This window comes from Diabrotica undecimpunctata, chromosome 6, assembly GCF_040954645.1.
Source record: "Diabrotica undecimpunctata isolate CICGRU chromosome 6, icDiaUnde3, whole genome shotgun sequence".
Lineage (NCBI taxonomy): Eukaryota > Metazoa > Arthropoda > Insecta > Coleoptera > Chrysomelidae > Diabrotica > Diabrotica undecimpunctata.
This window is the reverse complement of record NC_092808.1, coordinates 108,252,050-108,275,519: the sequence shown is the minus strand read 5'-3', so window position 1 is coordinate 108,275,519 and position 23,470 is coordinate 108,252,050. Positions and strand designations below refer to the sequence as shown.

Below are 23,470 nucleotides of genomic sequence, written 5' to 3'. Positions count from 1 at the left end.
TACTTTAAATGATTACGCACGGGTAAAGAACCATGAAAACTATAATGATTTTTTTTCTAATTTAAATATTTTTAGATTTTATATCGATTTATTGACAAATAAAATAAATAAATTAATTAAAAGAACAAAAAACATAAACAAAACAAAACAAAAACAAAATAAGTAAACTCAGATATTGGGATACGAAATAAAAATACAAAAGTATTTTATTTAAATTTATTTTACTCACACCAAAGGAAAAGCTGTATCATATTTAGTTTTGATTTTATAAGCTGTTTTCCAAATTTCAAATAGACATATAGTCGAATGGAAACGGTAAAATATAGCTAAAGGCATAGAAACATGTGTAATAATCGTCCATGCCCAATCACCAAAGAACTGCAGATGATTTGGCATAAACTCTGCTCTGTTCTTCTCCAATGTATTGATAGCCCACATAGCCATATTAGCAATAATCAAAAACGTGATCAACTCCTTTCCCGGTTTGAGTCGAACTTGTTCAATGTTTTTACATCGGCGCCACCAGGCATCTAGTACGAAGATGGTCTGAATGCAAGTCTGTATGAAAGAAAAAATTTCTGTTGCCAATTCCAATTCATTATTATTACCTACAGTAAAACAGCAACCTATGACGGAAAAAACGCAGTAAATAAACATTCCGGTTTGGGCAACAACAAGTAAGATGCAATCTAGACCAATTCCTGTACTGTTTCCTTCGTGTCCTTGAAATAAAAAGAATATTAAATTACGGTATCATAGAATATAGATATCTTTTAGATTTGTAAACTAATTATAAACCTTATTTTTATATATACATGGATATAAATGGTAATCGTATCAATGTACAATTTTTACTTTCTGTATATTTGCTGTATGCTGCATAATAGAAACTTGTATAATTAAGCATAAATAAAATTATTAAACAAAATAAATTGGTAAAATAGGTAAATAAATACATGAAATAAATTTTAAAACTGTTTAAAAAGAGGTACGCATTTACTATTAAGAATAATGACATACAATAGATATGTCAAGCACAAAATATAAATAATAGAATAAACAATATTGATTTCAAGCACAAAATATAAATAACGGAATATAGAAAATCTGGGTTAATATGGAGGACCCTAGTAAAGGCAAAGAAATATAGAAAATCGGGGTAAAGAGCAAAACTTTATGTTGTTGAAAGAAATAATTTGATATACACACCTCAAAATAATCTAGGGGATACCTAGTGCCGGATTTAGTTCATGGACCGCCGGGGGCTAAGTCATACTATACCGCCATTCTCCAGTAGTTATAGATGCGTATTAGGTTAACAATTCATTAAAACTATTTTAATATTATTAGGTAATTTATTACAAATATACAAAAAAGCCACAAAGACACAAACTCACAACTCATAAAGTAAATTAACATAATTATTTACAAACAAATTTTACAGTAACAGCAAATGAATTTAATGTTTCTTTCGTCATCGTATTTCTCAAATAATTTTTGACCAGTTTTAAAGTGGAAAATGATCTATCGCCAGTTGCGTTAGTAACCATCCACGATAAGAAGATTCTTAGTGCTATTTCTATTTTTGGGAAGGTTGCAATTATATTATTTTTATGCAAAAGCTTCATCACAAAAGTAGTGTGAGTTGTTGGATTTTTATACTCAACTTGGCCTAGTGGTGACATTATAAAATGTTTTAATAATTGAATACACTCACTTGCTAGAGATGTATTCAAGTCATTCGAATAAATATTTACTAATACCGACGCATTGTCTGAAATCACGTTATCCTCTGAAAAAAGTAGAGAAAATGAAAATGAGAAAGTGATGGCAAGATTTTCATAAGCTTTTCCTCTAGATTTCAGATTATTTGCCAAATAATCAATTGTTTTATACAGCACTTGGGTTCTAATCTTATTTTGCGGTGTAAGGATCTCTTCTGTATCTGCTTCGTCAAACTGTAATTTTCTTTTGCGACTTCTAATTTCTTTGCTATATTCCATTTGTGGTGATAAGAGCTGCCGCTTTTTTTAAAATAAATTACATTTATCATGAAGAGATTCGTAAAAATTTTGTAATGAGCTATACAAAGATAAACATGTATGTAAGTCCATATTTGCGCTTTGTAAAGGTTTACTCGCTAGGGCAGTTCTTTGCAGTACTTCGAACCAAAAGGCAACATAAATACCAAATTCTAACCTAGCCATCTTTTCGTGTAAATTGTTTGCTCGACAGCGAAATGGCATCTACTCGTCGTCGTTAGAGGATAACCCTAAAAGTGCTTGCTTTATTTCTTGATAGCATAAATTAAGATCTTTTAATGCAATAAATCGTTCTGACCATCGAGTCACATTAACTCTTTTTGGAACAAATGTTATATGACATCTATTTTTCAATAGATCAGTGAGTCGTTTCCATCTGTAAGTTAAAGCTGAGAAAAAAACATAAATTTCTTCAGCAACTAAAAAAAAGAAGTATTTTCCATAGTGCATTCTGCTGCATGTTGCTCAATCAAATATAGGGAATGGGCTGCACATGGAACGCATTTTGCCAAACTATTCCTAGATTTCATTCGGGCTTGGAGACCGCTATAAACGCCAGTCATGTTATTTCATTGTCATACAATTGTCCCCTGCAATCATCGATATTTATATTCAGGTTTGACAAAATTTTTACAATGCTGGCTTCCATGTTGTCTAAAAACTGTATGAACCTCTCGACAGGTGTTCCGGTGTCCGAGCAATACCTAATAATGAATGCCAGTTGATCTTTACGTGTAATATCAGGCGTAAAGTAGATCTGATTGAATAATATTTGCCACAATAAATTTGTTTTACAATTTCTTTTAATATGTGGTCCGAAAGCACTTGTAAAAATTCAAAACTAATCGTTTTTGATAAATAAGATACTGAACCACAGCCTTTTGAAGCATATTTTTCAAAATGTTATTTTAAAAGAGGATTAAATTCCGCCAACAACTTTAGTAATCCAAGGTAGTTGACATTGCTAGTAGAACCAAATTCTTCGTCGGTTCCTCTAAAAGGTAGTCCCCTACTAACTAAGAATTTTATGACACTAACGACTCTTTGTAATGTTTCGCCAATATGTGGTCTCATGTTCAATCTATTGCCGCAGAGAATCATTGATCTTTCTCATACTCAATGAATTTCTTGAAATAAAATTTTTAAGATGTAATGACTATAAAAAATTTAACAAAACTTCAATATGCATTTTTTGTTTATAAGATAAAAAGTAATATTTCTTTATTTGTACTTGATTGTCGACGTCTATGTGGATTTTTATTTAGTTCTACAATTGACAATAATAGAGAGACATCATTTAAATTTGATGCAGTGATGCATACTTTTTATACAGTTTAATGTAGTTTTGACCAATTATCGTAAAAGATCTAATTTGTTGTGTTTTACTGTCTGGGATTTTGATAATTATTACATTTTCTTTATCCTCAATGTCCACAGTCTTCATTTTTACCATTTCGTCGCATCGACAGGCGCCGGTAACCCCAATTAACAAAACAATCTGAAATATTTTTATAATTTAGTAGAGTATAGCGTTTTTTGTTTATAAGATAAAAAGTAATAGTTCTTTATTTGTACTTGATTGTCGACGTCTATGTGGATTTTTATTTAGTTCTACAATTGACAATAATAGAGAGACATCATTTAAATTTGATGCAGTGATGCATACTTTTTATACAGTTTAATGTAGTTTTGACCAATTATCGTAAAAGATCTAATTTGTTGTGTTTTACTGTCTGGGATTTTGATAATTATTACATTTTCTTTATCCTCAATGTCCACAGTCTTCATTTTTACCATTTCGTCGCATCGACAGGCGCCGGTAACCCCAATTAACAAAACAATCTGAAATATTTTTATAATTTAGTAGAGTATACTACATGCTTTGCAATATAATTTTTTTTACCTTTAATCCTAAATACATCTGGCGCTTCAAACAAAAATTTATCAAACTCGTCTTTAGTGAAAACTTTAGACTTCTTTGCAGTATATCCTTCGCTTGTTTTTTTCAGAAAGGCACGTGACTTTAAAAATTTGCTTATATCCACATTTTTTCTAATAACTAACTCGGATTTTATCATAGAGTATCGTGACCACATTGTAGAAGATTTCCATTTATTTTTATTTTCCATTATATTAAAATATGCCAGTAAAACGTCTTCGGTAACTTGTCGTACTCCTCTTGTATCGCACCACTCTTGGAAGTGCTTGTACGCTAACCGATACTTTATTCCGGACTTGGAGGGCCCCAAACGTGCTATTATATCATTAGCCGCGGACTCAATTTCGTTTAGGTTTTCCATTTTCGCACTAAATTTGCGCTTGTGGTTGCAACAACAATAAGCTGTCTTTAATAATTGCAAACCACTGTCAAACAACTGTAACCAGGGAGACGCAAATCCCACCGACGACTTAATTATTTTAATTTCTAACATCTAGACGACTTTGATAGTTGTCACAGTTAATTTCGAATAAAAATAGCGTATGAATTGTACTAATTATGGTTGAAAATTGCTACGTTTGAAGAAAAAATAGTATACTTTATTCTGCAAAGAAGCGACTTTTCTTGACTTGCCCTCTATTACGCGCCTCACTTCGTTCGGCGCGTAATATCGGGCGCGTCAAGAAAAGTCATGCTTCTCCGCCTCATAAAGCAATATACTATTTTTGTATTAGCATTTTTTCACAAATTTAAAAAATTGTCCCTTTTTTAAAATTCGTGATATCAGAAAATTAAATATTATCTTCAAACTCGGGCTATAAATTATATATCCGGTTCTTGTTAATAAAATTCAAGTATAAAATGCTCTATTCCTATATTTTTCAATGAAAATCATCTTTAAAATTAACTAAAATAAAGATTTTTTTTTTCAAAAATTGTTTAAACAATTTACAGGATTAATTTACCATTAAATTTAATAACAAAACCATAATCGTAATGTACCCAAAAAGTAAGTACAAATTATAATAATAAAAGTCCAAGCCAATCAAAAGATGTGGAAATGTAGTTTATAGCGCGGATTTTAAAGCTTCACTACTCCAAGCTGAACGGATTGGGGCTCCACATTTTGAAGTTTTGTAGACGACGTCGTTCATAGGCAATTCACTTCAAAGTTTTTACTATAAAACATCAGTACTTGATCTTTCAAAAGCCGCTAATTAGGTTTCTAATTGATATAAACCATCTATGATTTTGTCAAAACAAAGGATTAACTTTGTCTCTAATTATCTTAACTTTTCTTTTTTTCAATTTGTGAAATAATATTAGCTTTACTAATATGAAATAATACTTTTTTTCGAGAAAAAGCACATTGTTTAAAAGTGAAAAATTGCAATGCTTTTGCAATCAAGTTTTGCAATGTTGGAAAGGGTTTTTTCACTTTTTTTAAATTTATATGATGGAATAACTATTGTTCTTGTTTATGGTATACGAAGAATTATTGTTCGTTAAAGTTCATGTTTTTACTTATATCATTGCAAAAAAAATGTTAGGGATAAACGATTTAAATCAATTTTAAATTAGTAGTCCAGTCGACAGAGATTTGGCCCCTAAAAATAATACAAACAAGCTGAATTTTGCCGAGAATATCAATTTTGGGGCTCCAAAAAAGGTGCAAAAAAGTTTACCACTTTAACCACTGGGCTTTCCCCCTAAAACTCCCCTCGTAGGGGGGGTAAAAACGCAAAAAAATCTATTTACCAAGAATCTATACGCCGTAGAAAAAAATGTTTTAAATAAAAAATGTTTATTAGCACCTTTTGCGTAGAATAAACGGTTCTCTCAGAAACAACGCTTAAAGCAACCAGGGATATTGAATGCCAGTTCCGCCAGTACTTTCATTGGCGCTCGAACTAAAATTTTCATTGTTGAAAACCAGTCTACAAAACCTATAACATAAAATTTCGATTTTAATTTTTAGCAACAAATATTAGGCATTTGAAATATTATGACTAAAAACGCAAAATTTAAACTTTTACATTTTACGTCGAGCTGATACAAATTTTATTGAGCATTGATTTCGCGCGCGTAACTGAAATTCAAAATCGCCGATGGCTTTTATCTTTAGCTACATATTTTTTATTTGAAAAATGTTTGTCTATGTCGGATAGATTCTTGGTAAAGGGGGGGAATAAGTAAAGTACTTTATTAATTTAATAATACTTTAATAATTTAAAAACTATTAAAGTAAAGTACTTTAATAATTTTAATAATATAATTTAAATAATATAAAACATCAATTTTCTTTCAACAAACAATAACATATACCTTACTCCTATATCATCTGTTAACATCCCTTCCCTCAAGAAACTTCCTCCTAAATTGTCAGACAGTTACAACATTGACCGAAGATCACCCATTATCAGCAATACGGGATAGTTTGAACTATAAATCACCAATCACTATATAAAAACTCTTGTACCGGAATGTAAGTAGTATTTTGTTTATTTCTAATTTATTACAATTCAACAGATGTTTTTCTCCTACCAATTTGTGGGTTGTTACTTTGTCTGCTAAAGCAATTTTATGCATATTAATAAACACAGACATGTAATATTGGTATAATTACTATAACTTTTTTGATCTGTATCCTTATAATACTGCACCCTAATATGGGCTATTTGTAATTTCAGCATTTAATACTTTGTACCATTGACCTGATGATGCTTTGCAAATTTTAGAAAGCGAAACCGGTCGTCTTGGGTAGTAAAATTAAATTGATTGTGAGTAAGTCTTATTTATTTCTTTTACCTCTTTTTTTAATAATTATTGTGTTTTACATAAATAAAGTGGTTATTTAATTATTCAATTAGCGTTTTGGATTTTTGTATTTGTGTAAAAGTTACATTTTCCTACTATTCTTTATATATTTTTTACTTTATATGCCCCGGAGGGGGGTATACTCCAAACCCCCCCTCCTGGGTGCGCCACAGGGTAGAATACGGAATTCCTGTTACAAACGCCGTTTTCTACTTTTACAGCTCTTTTTAGGATCATCTTGTAGATTTTTGTAAATGTTTATACAAATTTTTTTGGATTGTTTATTCAAAACAATTCTTTTGTTTGGAAACTGTAAACTCTTTCCTATAGTTTCAGTCTCAGTGTTGTTGTTTTTTACATTACTTAACTGATTGTCAACAATTATACTTTTTCTACTACTAGGTACTTGGGTTCTCTTGCTGCCATGGACTAAACACTGCAGGTGATTTTTGACTTGGTCTAAACATTTCCTTCACCTACATAGATAGACAGTTTTAAAAAACAAACAAAATACTACAAAATTATAATGACCACCTCAAAACAACGAAACTTCAACACCACTCAAAATTGAAGCAATGTACATCTATAAACAACCTCGTTGCAAAGAAGACAACTAAAGGAAAGTCCAGGTTTTTAAAGATAAGCACTTGCCGGTATTTTAACAATCGCAATACTCATTGTAAATTAGTTATTTTTGAACTTAAAGTAAACACGTGCTTATTAGTACTGTTAAAATTATTAAACGATAAAGATTAAGCAAAAGAAACTAAACTGTTTTTCTAAAATCAAAATTATCAAGCACATCATATTTGAACCATTATTTGTCTGAACTAAAGGTTGTATTTGTTTGAGTTTGTCGATAGGCGATAGATAGATGAAGGCGACTTTACCTAAAATTTCGTTTAAAATGCTTTATTTTTTAATGGTAGTCAAAAGTACTTAAAAGAGTGCATTTTTGTACTTAAACCATTTAAAAAATTCACAGAATTCACTGCAGGAATGATAGAGTTTACAATTATTGAGGAACATAAAACTCAAAAAACTGGTCCGATAACTAGCCGGGTGAAAGTCCCCAGGAGAGTACTTTTTTACCTTATTTCTCTGTACTATAGAAACCGCTTACTTATATAGGTAATAAGAAATGATTAAAATTATATAACTATCCTTACCAATTTTGCGATCGTATTTTAAATTTCTCATTTTCACCGCAGCGATGAATGCAGCAATACTGGTTACAATGTACAAAATTAATTCTACAATATTTACTTCAAATATTGCAACGTTTTCACTGTGTTTTGGAGTATTTGTAAATACGAAGAACATTATAAGCGATATTATAGTTAAAACAATAACCTAAAACATATAAAATAAAGTTAATCATAATACAGGGTTATGATAAAGTATGGAACCAAGTAAATATCTTTGAAACGCAAAAAAACGCAAAAAACGCAACTACAAAGACACCTAACACATCTGATGCCATATTTTTTGTTACTACTCTACTTCCGTTCTTTTCGGAAATACCCACAACTTCTTTAACTTAAATGGAACACCCTGTATATTTTTACAGATTTTAAAAGACTTTGTGATTCATAATTCATACATTTCAAGTTTAGTAAAAAAAAATATATTTAAACAATATATAGATCAGTTTAAATTTAAAGAATAGGTAAATTCATTTACTAAAACTAATGAGAATAATAATTTAAAAATTTTACTGTCTGACACTGTGTAAGCGTATTAAAAAGTTCGTGAGTCATTCTTTACGTCGGCCTTACGTAAGGCTTCGTCATTAGTTCACATTTATCATATCCTGCACGCATGTTAGTAGCCGAATGCAAGCACATAATTTTAGATAACCCCAAAGGAAAAAGTCTAACCGGTTAAGGTCTGGAGAACAAGCAGGCCACTTTATGAATCCTCTATGTCCAATCCATCAATTTGTAAATTTTTTTTAAGAAAATCTCTTACACGTCAATAATAGTGATCAGTTAACTCCACTTAATAAGGAGATATGCTGACCAATTGGAAAGTATACAATTTTTAAAAAACTTTTGAACCTTAGTACCAATACACCTAATTATTTTTTAGAATAGAAATAGAAAGAGTGAAAATCTGTTTAACCATTTTCAAGCTTATGAATGATCTCAATTATTCACAATGCCTCATCCTCCCCTACACATTGTCAGGATGTGAACTGATAGCATTTTGACCACTTAAACATATTTTTTTAAATTAACGGTCTCATTGGTCTTAGTAAATAAATTTACCTATTTTTATATTTATATATAATTGTAAAATGATTTATTTTTTAACAAATTTTTTCTAACGAACTTACAAATATGAATTAGGAATTACAAGTTCTTGTAAAATTTTGCCTATTTTTAATAATGGACAAATCAGGGCTGTTTGATGATGATATACAATCAAGACACATGAAATAAAAGAAAGATTGCTATCACTCAAAGTGAAGGAAAATTGACGAGACAAAATTATAAGACAGAAATGAAACATATGACGATACCAAGCGGAGATAATTACAAAAGCGTAAAGAGGAATAAAAATCACAGGATAACCTAATTGCAAAAAAATAACCTTTACACACATAGCATAATTTTTTTGTAGTATCGCTAAACATGTATTATATATTTCTGTTTTTATGGAACATTTGAATTCGAAAAGCAAGAATATAAGTAGGAATTGTTCTTAAAATATAATCAGTTGAAAGCAAATTGAGAACAAAGTATTATAAATAACTCACCAATATCCCTGCAAATAGTCCTTTATGAGCATTGGAGCAATCAATTGTAAAATGATGATTTGAGTTAACTACTTTACCACCATATTGATCTAAAACCAAAAAATATGATTTTGATAAATTGAACTTTTTTTTCTGTCATACCAACTATTAACAAATCTTATATTTGATAAATGACACGGTCTGCTTTAAGTTAAAAATAGAAACGATGATACAATAAAATAAAAAAAAATAAAATGGTGGTGGGAGAAATTTTACAAGATTCCAACTAATTTTTAGAAAAAGCTGCAACAAAGCCTTTCCGATGACATCGTTGCAATGAATTATAAGAACAATTCTGTCAAAATACATCGATTTTCTTGAGATTATAAGAGTAAGTAGGGAATACCTTATGCAAATATGCAAAATCTACCTTATGCCGAAGCGTGCCTTTTCGCCGATGGTGGAATACTCACCAACTGGGTGATGGGAATCTTTACATTGAAAATAATCTTAAGAATCGTTATAAAAATACGTTCTAGCCAAAAAATGTTGTATAAACTTTTTTTGAAAAATCAATACTTTTGGACATTCGTTATTGAAAATTTCATTTTTTATGTTTTCAATTAATTTTTTACGAGGAAATCAAAAATTTCATTTTTTTTAAATCTATAAAGAGATAAACAACAAAAACAAAGTTCCTTTTTTTGCTCGAAGCCTAATACCGGAATGAGATAAGAAGATCTAAGAGAGAAAGGTGGAGTAACCTGCTATAGGATCTCGAAAGGAATATCTGGGAGCGAGGCTTCGAGATGGCTCAATAATAAATGACAACAACAACATCAGTCAAGAAATACAAGCACGGATTCTTAGCGGTAATAAGTGCTTTTATGCATACAAAGACTTAATGAAAAGTAAGTTACTGAATCGTGAGTCTAAGCTGAGAATCTACAAAACAGTAATTAGACCAGTGGTTACATATGGATGTGAAACGTGGACCCTCTCAAACACTGACGAAAATCAACTGAGAATATTTGAGCGCAAAATACTAAGGAAGATATTTGGACCAACCCAATGCAGCGATAGTTCGTGGAGAATTAAAATAAACCACGAGCTGGATGAACTAATGCAGAGCGCAGATATTGTCAGATTTGTAAAATCACAAAGACTAAACTGGCTTGGTCGACTAGAAAGAATGCCAGATAATCGAGCTGTAAAAGTAGTCCAGAGATGGAAGCCCCAAGAAAACAGAACAAGAGGAAGGCCCCGTAAAAGATGGATAGACGACGTAGAGAGGGATCTTAAAACCATGAACATCAGGCAGTGGCGAAGGAAAGTATCCGACAGGGTAGAATGGAAGAACATTGTTAAGCAGGCCAAAACTCACAAAGGGTTGTAGCGCCATTAGAAGAAGAAGAAGAAGAGGGCTTCAAGATTGTCTGTACCGAATTAAAGGGGGAAAAGACACCCTACTTCCCTGCCTGAAGAGGACAAACTTCGTTTAATACGGGAACTCTTTTCTCAGGTGGAGGACAGGCGTGAAAGGGTTACTGGTTTCGTAAAGGCCGAACCTCTTACTGAGTTGGAACTCAGCGAGGCTGATGGATGGATAAAGGTCCGAAATGCATCTGGCATAACGAAGTCATGCCAGAGACAGTAAAACTCGCCGCTCTAAGATACCCGCAGGTTTTCCTAAGATTACTGCTTGAACTTCTTGAACAACAGCAGTTTCCAACACTGTTGAAAGTCGCTAAGGTTGTTCCTATCCCGAAAATTTAGAGGTGAAAAGGAAGAGGTGGGCTTTTGGCCACTTTACCTTTTTAGTTCGGTATCTAGATTGGACGAGCAACTTGTGAAAAACCGCCTTGAGCAAGTGCTAGAAAAAAAGCATGCGCTGAGTGACTGCCAATATGGTTTTAGGGCCAAAAGGTCCACCACAGAAGTAACCTTTTTAGTCACGCAGGATACAAAGAATAGGTGGCTTGACGTCAAGAATGCCTTTAACATGGCATCATGGAAAAAAATCATGTCCAGTTTGAGCGAATTAGGCGTTAATTAGTACCTGGTAAACGTAATTGACAGATACTTTACTGACAGGTCCATAAGAGAAAAAGATACCAGCATCAGTTTGTCGCAATGTATTCCGCAGGTTCAGTACTGGGTCTCACCTTGTGGAATGTCCTGTACGATGGGTTGTTAAGGCTACAGATGTCAAGGAGATGTACTCTTGTAGCGTATCAAACAGAAAGGCAAAAAAGGCAATGCGAAGGCAAATCAGGAAACAGACAAGGCTAATGCGGCTAATACAGTCCTGCGTCGTATTGGTAGGTGGGTCAGAAAGAACGATCTACAGCAAGCACATCAGAAAACTGAGGTGGTACTCAAAGTGAGCCGGGACAAATCTGTTCTTGGATTCATAGTGGAAAGTGTGGAGGTTGCACCAGTTCAATCAGTTAAGTATATCGGAGTCTGGCTGTCGGAAGAATTGGGGTTCGGAGTACACATCAAAAAGAAAAGGCGAACCGAAGTCTGGAGGCGATGGGACGGCTAATGCCACTTGAGGACCAGGTAGCATCAAATGGTACCCAAGCAGGCCGAAAGATACCAGGATGTCTTGCTCCGTGACGTTAGACGTCTAAAAATGATTTTTCTATCCGTTGCTTGCCAGAATTCAATGGATACCTTCTTAGGCTCTTACTAGAATCTGGCAATACGGCAATGAAAACAAAGCCTAATAAATATCAACTAAGTAATTATAAGTGAAAATTACAAAAACAAACTAACTCCTCTTTACTATATTTATGTCAAAGTTTCGAAGAAAAGTATCCAAATTTAAAGCTTTTTTGCATTCCTTCCCTGATTGTGCTACAACGCCAGCATTTTATAATAAGGATAAAAAGAAATTTTTTTAACTTATGGAAAAAAGCCGGATTTAAGAGAATAGGTAGATAATTTTACAGTAGTACCTTCAAAACAGAGAAATTTTTAAAAAACGGTGTGTACTGTTTAAATATTCATTTTATACGGGGCTGCTGTAGACACACAAGTAAAAAATTATTGCGGTAGATACAGCAATGGCGCTTGCAGCATTGAATGAGCATATTTAAAGATTCTACTATCAAATTTAAGTTTGGCTTAAAACAAGATTGATTCAACTGATTGGGGGTCTGCTTAAATGATCTTGAAGGATCTTTGCAATCCTTCAGACTGCAATATAGTCTGGCACCACAAGAACTCTTGCTAATGATATTTTGCAACTGCAAAAAAGGATGTAGTGCATCATGTGGCTGCCTAAAAGTTGGCCTTTTTGCAATTCAACTTGTTGTTGATCGTGATCGATCGATAAAAAACATTATATTATTCTTTTCTAATTTTCCAATTTCAAATTTTTTCCTTCCTTACCTATGATGGGTAGTTTTTAAGGGATGAAAATGTGTAAAAAATTATGTTAATTTAACTCGTAACAAGATAAGTAAGTTGATATATTTAATTAATGTATTAAGTTTTTGTTTATATTTATGTATATTGTTTAAATACAATAAAAGGATAGGCCAATTTAGTATAAATAAAATATGACAAATTCACTAAATTGTTTTCAATGTTTAAATTAACAGGCGAAGCTTTATTCGCTCCGTGCGTGACCATGGTAGGGGTACCTTGAAACGATGCCAGCGTGCGTAGCGGCGAAATATGACAAAATTGAACACTATCTTTTTACGCATAATTTTATCAAAAATGTGTGCAAATACATGTTGCGTATTTAGTTGTGCTAATAATAGCAAAAATAGTAAGTGTAGTTTGTATAGGTTCCCAAAGATTACATATAAATTAGAGAAAAGAAAAAGATGGATCCGTGCTATTAATATGAAAAAGGAAATATCACGTAACCTCATTTTTATGCAATTGAAATATTTAAATAATTTACCTTAAATAATATTTTATAAGGCTTCAAGCTAACTGCAGAGTGCCTGATGACTTTAGCTTTTATATCATAACTTTTACTATTACTGTTTTTAATTATATGCTCTTTCATGTGAAAAACATGATTTGCCAGTACTAGATTTTTAACTTTTCTTTTCCGTTTGGACTTAAAAAGATATATTATGATGAATTTTGAAAAACCCAATTTTTAATACTACATTTATTTTGTACATAAACTGAAAAAATATAATTAAAAAGTTAATTATTAATAATTGTCAATTTCGCCTGTATTTAACAATGTCAAACATATGTCATTAATGTCATATGTTTAACCTGAAAATTGGTAGGTCCAAAACTGTCATATGAAGGCGGTAGGTGTCGCGTCAGTCACGCACGGAGCGAATAGGGGTTAAAATAAATCGAAAAGGGTTAAAAAATTATATTATCAGTATCGTACAATCTTGATTCAAACTCTATAAATAAGTGATGGTTGTCACTGCTTCTTAGGCTATTACCCACTGCAGGATTATTACTTTCATAACGCAGTTAATTAAACTAACATTTTTACATATATTTAAAATTATACTCCAGTCGTCAGAGACGAAAATGCCACTGAACCTCTAAAAATCATAAGAACAAGCTGAATTTTACGGAGAATATTAATTTTTGGACCCCAAAAGTATGCAAAAAAGTTTACCACTTTTACCCCCAGTCTTCCCCCTAAAATCCCCCTCGCCCGGGGTCAAAAACGCAAAAAAATCGATTTACAAAGAATTTGTACACCGTAGAAAAAAATATTTCAAATACAAAATGTAGCTGATATAATTTTAAACAAGAATGTTTATAAGCATTTTTTGTCTAGAATGAACCGTTCTGTTGGAAACAACGATTGAAGCGACCGTCGATTTTGAATGTCAGTTACGCGCGCGAAATCAATGTCCAATAAAATTTGCATCTTTTTTGGGGTCCCAAAATTAATATATTTTCTGCAAAATTCAGCTTGTTCGTATGATTTTTAGGGGTCGACTATCTGATGACTGGACTATTAGAAGAATACATTGATACTAGGTTGCCAGTCAAAAAGTGGCCGCAAATATTTTTAATTCAATTAATAGTAATTAGCTTTCGACAAAAATTTTATTTCGTTCATTTATTTTTAAATAAAATACTCAGCGCATGACGTTTGTGCATGTTTTTTATATTAAATTAAAGCTAATGTTTTTCTTAGTACGATGATATGTTTTCCTGCGAAAAAATGGTCGAAAGTTAGGATTGTTAGCTGTTAAAAGACAACTAGCGCGAAACGCTACTGAGTAAGAGAAAAGAAGTACTTGTGATTCATTTGGAAAAAATATATAAATGTTTGGATGGGTTGGAGTCAATAAATGTTTCTCTGAAATTTTAATATAATTTTGAAAAAGTTTCTTAACACAAAAACAATTGAATTTATAAATAAGTTACAATAGCGACCAATTACAATTAAGCCTCAATGTCATAAATGCCAATTTAAAATTTTTATTTTTGATAATTATATTGCCAAAAATAAAATTTTGTTTAAAATTTTTTTTTTAGTTACAAAAAAGAAGATTTATTCACTATTGATAGATGTCTAAAAAAATGTAACAAATATATGAAAAATTAAATCAAAATATGATATTTTACTGTAAAGAAATAATATAATTATAAATTTTACTTAGATTTTGAATTTCTGATCTTTTATTTAAAAAAGTCATTTTAGATTTATTACTTTCACTAAAAAAAATTTTGTTATCAAAATCCATATGGTCTTTATCGATTACATGCTCTGCCAAACCACAAGATGGTTTTTTAATTCTACAATCACTTTTGTAAGAAATAATGCGATTTGAAAGATTTCTTCCGGTCTCACCAACATACTCAGCTTCACACTGAGTACAACTAATGCTGTATACTACATTAAATTTGTTTTATGTAATTTGTCTATGGGATACTTAGTTTGGGAATATAAAGATGAAATAGTTTTGATGTTCTTTGTTGCTATTTTTATATTGTCAATAACCTTTAGTGTTTGTATTAATTTAGGTGTTAATGATGGTATAAAAGGTAGTGAATGATAATAGATATTCTGATTGTTGGATATAATGTTCTGAGATTTAGCAAAAAATCGTGTAAGTTATTTATATTAACAATATTAGAAAAAAGCATCCTATGTAGCATATCTGGAGGATAAGAGTTTTCAATTAAAATATTTTTTAACAATTAAAGATCTTCTTGTACATAATCTAGATAAGAAAGCTTTAAAATACGTTCTGTTAATCCTGTTATAAGGTTGATTTTCATCTTATTTGGATGATCGGAGTAATAGCTTATAAATCTATTACTACATATGAGTTTTCTGAACCATCTGGTTTTCAACATATTGTCTGTATTTCTTACAATTCTCATGTCAAGGAATGGTAGAGAATTATCTACCTCTTCCTCAACTGTAAATTGCATATGTTGATTATGATTGTTGAAAATGTTGACTGTTTCATGAATTTTGTGTTAAGGAAGTGCCAAAACTAAATCATCTACATATCTTTTAATAAAAGGAATGAAAAAAGTGCAATTGTTGATACAATCCCTGATAACATCATCCATGACATAGCTACTTAGAATGGGTGAAAGACTAGATCCCATAGGACTACCAAAAATTTGTTTATAAAAGACACTATTAAACATACAAATATTAGAATCAAAAACAAAGTTGATAAGTGTTTTGAAATGTAATAGGTCGATATTAGTATGTTGCGAAATCTCATTCCAATGTTTTTCAACACTACTTATAATTAATTCTAAAGGGAAATTGGTAAAAAGAGATGTCACATCAAAACTAACTAAAACATAATTTTGTGGTAATTGGAGATTATTAATGTAAGAAATAAAATCAAATGAATCTTTAATGTAAAAATTGTTGTTTAAATTATAAGCATTAGTTAAGATATCAGTGAGGAGCTCAACTCTCAATTCTCAATTCTTGGTCATTCAGAATTATGTCTGTTTTTTAATTTGTTAATTTCCATAGATAAATAAAGTTAGCTTAAGGCCTTTAAAGTTAGCTTAAGCTAACTTTATTAGAATCTATATAAATTAACAAATTAAAAACACAGACATAATTCTGAATGACAAACTTTAGACAAACAGTTCTCGCCTCCTCAACCTATTTTGTTAAAGACTTTAGATAATTGTAAACACATCCAAAAATATATCACTTAAAAAAGGCACTCTGCCGAAACAGCTGTAGTTATAAAATATAATAAATTTTGTGGAAGTTTTGAAAACAAATTTTTGAGTATTTTATTGTTTAAAAAAAATTAGCTTTAACTTGATATAAAAAAGTGCATATACGTCAAGAACAGCATATTTTATTTAAAAAGTAAATGGACCAAATAAAATATTTGTCAAAAATTAATTACTATTAATTGAATTAAAAATATTTGCGGCCACTTTTTGACTGGCAACCTATTATCAATGTATTCTCTTAATATTAAAAAATGTATGTATAAATATGAGTTTGATTAATTTCATTATGAACATTGTGATCCTGCAGTGAGATCTTGTACTATAAGCACATATCGGCATAGAGTAGATTTCGAAGTTAACCTTCGTCTTCCCGAGTGGGGTACAGGTGTACCCCAGATATACATTTTTTGTAATATTTTTGACATTAGCCCCTGTTTTGTTTGGGTAATTTTATTTTGTGTCCATTAGGGTATTGCAAATAATATCCTATTCATAAAATCAGTAACGATGTTTTAAAAACAAATAAATTATGATCGGCTTGGGGTACATTCGTACCCCGCGGGTAATCTGTGTCATTTGTATTATCGTTGGCTTTGCAAATGACTACGCGCATTTCGCAACTCTAAGAACAGAACATCGAACGAAATTGATACCACAGATAAGATAGTAAAGCAATACTCTGATATGCAACCGATGGCCAATGACAGTGTTTGGCCAAATATTGGATATTTCTGGCCTGAACGCTTACATCTTATGGTGTATCAAGTACCGGGATTCATCTAGAGAAAAAGATGATAGACGTAATTTTTTACTAAACCTAGGAGAAGCTTTAGTAAAAAAAAATATTACCAGGCGATATAATGAGGGAGTACGATTGAGTAAGACGTTGAAGCAGTACATGCAAGATGTCGTTCCAGAGTTGGCGCTGGTGAAGATGCAAATGGAAGTAGCCTGTTAGCGATCTTCAAGTGGACGTTGCTACTTATATAGTCGAAATTAAGATCGTAAATCAAGGCAATATTGTAAGCGGTGTAAAAATTTTGTATGTGCAGAACACCATATCAAGGAAGTCATTTGCACCCGATGCCAAGAAACTTCAGACTAGTTTTCGGTCCTAAGATTAATTTTTTATTCCTACAGTTAATTTAATTAAATAATGAAAATTATTTTTTTGTTTGATATACCCTTTGTTGTAATAAAAATGTGTTAATTTTAGATTTTATTTCATTTTCTTATAATAAAAATTAAATATACGCATTTTTTTCTCTGGGGTACAAATGGAACCCACATGGAACTCCACGTAATTTTACCTACGTGGGAAGATGAAGGTTAAGTAAATAGAGGATACTTCCAAAATTTTATCAAAATCGACGGGTGTTAATGAAAATAAAAGAGTGTACCCTATTTTTACCAAAGTACACTGGACTACTAGATTTTGTTCTAGTTTATTAGGGTCCATTATTCTACACAATTAAATTTTTGATATAATGGTGATATAGATTAGACTTTTTTTAATTTTTAATAGAAAATAGAAGTAAGATCCACAGTTATGAAAATTAGTCTTCTTCTTCTTTTGTTGCCTCTTCGTTTCGAATATTGGCGATCCTTCTACCTATAATTATTTTATTAACTGATGCTTTAAATAGCTTAGTTGTTGTTGTGGAGAACCATTTCCTTACGTTTTTTAACCATATTCTTCTTCTGGTACATATTATCATGTCTGATAAAATAAGTAGTAGGTAGATGTTATCATAAAAACAATATTGACAAACTTTATTGACCAAATACTTTCTTGACCAAAAACTTTTTACTTCGAACATCTCAGATAAAATGTAAGAAGAATAAAAAAATAAAAATTACTTCACTTTCCTGAAAATATTGTGAAGATATTAATTTCGATAGAACATATATTAAGGTAACTATTTTTGTGATACTACCAAATATGAAAATTAAAGTTTAAACAATTGCCACAAAAAAATAATATGTCTACGCTTACAAACACCAAAAAGCGATAATAAATATATGAATTTTATATTATATTTTATAAAAGAAATATATTTATTTTAAAAAAATATATAAAATAATATAGAATCTACAAACTATTATCAATATAGAATATCTATTTTTTAGGGTAAACTTACTAAACTGAAAATGCGTTGCCACTTTTTGGTTCCCCGTATCGAACCGGACATTTTTATCCTTTTCTCCGTCTTTTCCTTTTTCGGTCATCTTGACTCTTTTCCACATTTCAAAGAGTATTACGGCACAGATTAGACTGTATTCAATGGTACATGGGAATAAAAAAGGACTGGCATTGGCCACTAACGAGCTCATCACAAGTCCCTCTTGGCAGAATTTTTTGTTAAGCGAAATATTACCTGTATTTCGATGTTCTAAAAATAGACAATATTCAATAAAAATATTATTATTAAATTATAATTAAAAAAAAAAATAATATTTAAGCTGGTATAAAACTTTTACAAATCAAATCATTTACAATCAAATTTTATAGTAAAAAATAAATTTTCACAAGTTTTAAATAGATTTATGCTTCAATCTATCACATTTATTACAATTATCAAAAGTGATTACTAGCACAGTGAAGAAATAAAGTGAGGTATTTTAAATTACACACCCTGTATTTAACTTATAATCTTTGCACTTTTATATTATAATGTGAATAGTGCATACATTTTTAACAGTATAAATCTTAAATAATATCAAATATTTTAATTTTTGTTAAGATTATCTATTATTTTTCTAAAGATTTATATAGCCTACTGATATCTTACTGAATAATATATTCTACTATAATAATAATAGAAAAAAAATAGGAAACAGAAAAACTGAAGAAATAATGCTAAGCACTGAGAGACACTCTGAACCTAAAGCAAGCTGAAGCAACTACATTACATCGCGCAACTTACGGACTAAATATTGCAACACCGTGTAAACGGAAGGAATAAAAAGTGCGCATAAGCTAGCTGTGTAAAGGAGAAAAAATATGCACCTTGATAGGGACACCTTTCCATAGGCGGCTTACCAATGAAATTAATCAAAGCTACTTAGAAAACACATCCTCAAAATATTGGTTAACATTAGAGAGATATTACCGGTAACAGATGGTTTCCTATTTGCCATTCAGGCTCAGGTTATTCTAAAAATAGGCTAAAATTTGTTGTCAGATCGTTTAGAGCAAGATAACAAATGCCGATACCATTTGCTGCAACTAAAAATAAGAAATAGCATTCGGTAGGGAAGATATACTATCAAGAGAAAATGGGAGCTTATATAAACCAACAATTTCCAATAATCAAGATATCCCTAACAGTATGCTTGAGAATTATAACTACAAACTAAATCTAACAACAAAAATCGTGCTTCCCTCTCTATCTTTAACTTGTTTCTACCTCTCTCAAAACTATCTACATTTCTTTAGATAGATTATCTGGTGCAGCTACTTTACCTATGTTTAATTTTTTATAAACTTAAGTTTATGTTTTATAAACATTAGTTTCTAATGCGGGACTTTAAGAGTCATCTAGACTTCTTACAGACACTTAATAAACATGAAAGTTGATATGTTATAGGCCACGTCAATGGAAAAATTGTGGAAGGTCAGCAAGGTCAAACTGTAGGTCTATATGGTCTTGAACGATCGAGTAAAGAGATTGTATGAATTTTGTAATGATAACGATATGGTCAGTGCAAACACCTGGTATAAATTACCTAAGCGACGACTATATACATAGAAAGTCCCATTTGATGATGGCAGCAAACCTAGGTCTTCAAGAAACCAAATTGATTATACTTAATACTCGTAAGTGAGCGTTTTTAAAATGCCGTCAAAAATTAATACATTTCTTGGAGCAGATATTGAATGGGATTATTAAACCCTTGTGACAGATATTAAACTAAGGTTAAAACGAATCCAACAACAAACATCAAAAACAGATATAATTAATTTTGACGAGATAAGCATAAAAGATAACAATAAAAATGAATTTAATAATATAATAAAGAACATCGGAAAAGAACTAAAAGATTCAGAGGAAGTATGGAATTAATTTAAAAACCAAGTTAACAAAATCTCCATCTCTCCACGATTATAGAAATAACTTAATTAAGAAAAACAATGTATAAAAGAAGACATCTTAAAATTGATGAAAAAACGTCGACTTATAAAATCAAATGAAAAAGAATATAGATATCTATAAAGAAAAATTAAAAGGGAGATAAAATTAGCCAAAGAAAAATAGATGAGAGAAAAGTACGAGGAAATTGAGGACGTGGTATCTAGGCACGACTTTTTTATTATGCACAGAAAAGTAAAATAAGTAACATATTTAAAAAAAGCATTCCATCAATATTAGTTGACAATAACAACAAAATTATTTTGTACTCATACCATTTCTAAAGCCAAATTGTGTGTCACTAATTTCATATTCAAGAGTTTTAACAATTCTGCTGTAAATTATTTTCAAAAATGTTTTAAGTATGTGACTCATTAAAGCTATTGTTCTGTGATCTGAGCAAGTTGTTGCACTTGGCTTTTTGGGAATTGCTACAAAGGTCGATTGCAGCCATTGTCTGGGGATTGTGGCAGTCTGATATATTAGATTAAAGAGTTCAACTCAATCATCATCATCAATAACATCTTCATCGATGAGTTTTAAATATTCGCTTTTCCCCTTTTTTTGTGTTTTTGATGGCATAGATAATTTCTTCTCTTAATATTGGTGGTCCGGTATCCTCGGTGATTTCTAATGACAGCTCTTCTCTTTCATCATTAAATAGTTGTTGGATGTAATTGGTCCAGTGATATAATCTCTCCTTCATATCAGTAATAATATCCCCTTTATCATTTTTAAGGATATTCGTTCTTGTACGTTTTCTAGAACCTGTCATATTTTTGATTTTTTTGTGTAAATTAAAGCTATCATACTTTTTATCCAGATCTTCTATTTCCTTGCATCTGTCGGAGAGCCACCTCTCTTTTGCCTCTCGAATTTTCTTTCTGAGGTTTCTCTGAATTTCTTTGTATTTATTCAGGTCTTTTGCTTTGTGTTTTCTTCGTTTTTCCATAAGTTCAAGAAGTTCGACTGTCATCTTAGGTTTTGTTTTTTCTCCAAGTGGTTTGAGGGTTTCTTTTCCAACTGACACAAGGGCATGTTGAATTTTTCTTCATTTTGGGTCAATAGTTAGAGTTTCCGCATTATCTTCTTTGACTTTTCTTGATTCTCGTTTATTTTAAATTTCGTTTCCGCATATGTGTTGTCTTGTTTGAGACGTCTTGAATCCATGATTTGTTATAAAGATGTTAAATAAGGAAAACTTTTCGTCCAAAAGATACACCAATTAAGTTGCTGAAGCTTATAGATAAAGATAACATAAAAATATTATTAAAACTTTTTAATGCAATATATATCATTGAAGTAATTCCACAATCAAATATTAAACAAGGGAATATGAGGTCTAATATACTTTAGTAATAATAATCTTTATTAAATTTTAAGTAAGAAGTAATTTTATATTTAGGCAACTACAAAGTTTAAGAAACATATATTAAAAATTTTATTAATAAAATATACCAAAGAACCTGCTTTATGAAGACAATATTCTCTATTTACGCTGACCCTGGCTATTCATTATTATTCATTGTGTACCTACTAAATGCATTTTTAAAATATCTTTTCTAAGAAATTCTCGAGGATAACAGTGTGATGCTCTAGTACGCACCTGAGTTGTTTTAAATAAAACATGGTCATTGTTTTGTGTGGTGGTTCATTCAAACCAGCTGACAAAAGCTGAAAGATACATGAATGATGTTGATAACTGAGTTATTTAAAAAGCACCACCAGTTAGAAGAAAATAGTTTCAAGCATCGCCGCATGGTATTAATGATAGCTGTAGCAGTTTCAGATGAAACTTCAGGAAAAAATAATTTTAGACCCTGCTTTAATACCTTGATCAACGCCTAATTAGATTAGTAGTCGTTTTTTGCTTTGCTGACATTCTTTTGTCACTTATCTACAATTATATATAACTTAAAAATTTTATCTGACAAATATCTGACTTTGATTATTACTAGATTCTGATAACATTTTTATAATTTATTAATCTTAAAATTATTGACTGTCAATATCAATAGACACAACACTATTAGATGTCTTGTTAGATGGTAATTAGGTCAGTATAAGTGTAATCGAGTTAGAGGCCTACATTATAGAACAAGGAGGTCAGGGTAAATGGGATTATAGTTAGAACAAACTACTGTTAACTCAAATTCTCTTCGGACTTACTTATACACAACTTTCTGAAGAAAATATTTCTTGATAAAGACATTATTTAGTGAGAAAAATACCGGTAATTAAAAATTACAGATAATCTCTTAGCTTTATCAAAAATCGGCTAAATAAACATTATGACTGGCTTAAATGTTTGCTTCTTTATTTATTTTTTTTTTTTAGTTGTTCCGAACACTGTTCTTCGATCTAAGAATATAATAATTCATTTTCTGAACTGCAGGCTACGTCGTAAACTAAGATTGAAAAATATAGGTATAAACTGATTTCAACAAATAATACATGAAACTCTTAAGCTAATAATAATTAAATAGAACAGAATAGAATAGAAATACCTTTTTTCACAACAATCGGTTAACAAACAATCAAATACACGATTTAAATGACTCCAGTTAAAGTGAATAGTGTCAATACAAGAAATACAAAAGTAATAAAAATATATAATGAA

The 23,470-nt window shown here is 30.8% G+C and overlaps 1 protein-coding gene across 3 annotated transcripts in view; it reads right to left on the bottom strand.

The window, feature by feature from the left end:
* Window positions 1-202: 202 nt before the first annotated feature.
* Window positions 203-23,470, bottom strand: part of LOC140443710 (proton channel OtopLc-like) — a 127,996-nt gene continuing 104,728 nt past the window's right edge. For all 3 annotated transcript variants that reach the window (XM_072535093.1, XM_072535094.1, XM_072535095.1), the window contains 4 exons: window positions 18,859-19,110; window positions 9,560-9,648; window positions 7,968-8,151; window positions 203-722 (listed from right to left, as the gene is read on the bottom strand). In XM_072535093.1, coding sequence (XP_072391194.1) covers window positions 226-722; window positions 7,968-8,151; window positions 9,560-9,648; window positions 18,859-19,110 — 1,022 coding nt within the window. In that variant the 3' untranslated portion in view covers window positions 203-225. The remainder of the gene's footprint in view (window positions 723-7,967; window positions 8,152-9,559; window positions 9,649-18,858; window positions 19,111-23,470) is intronic.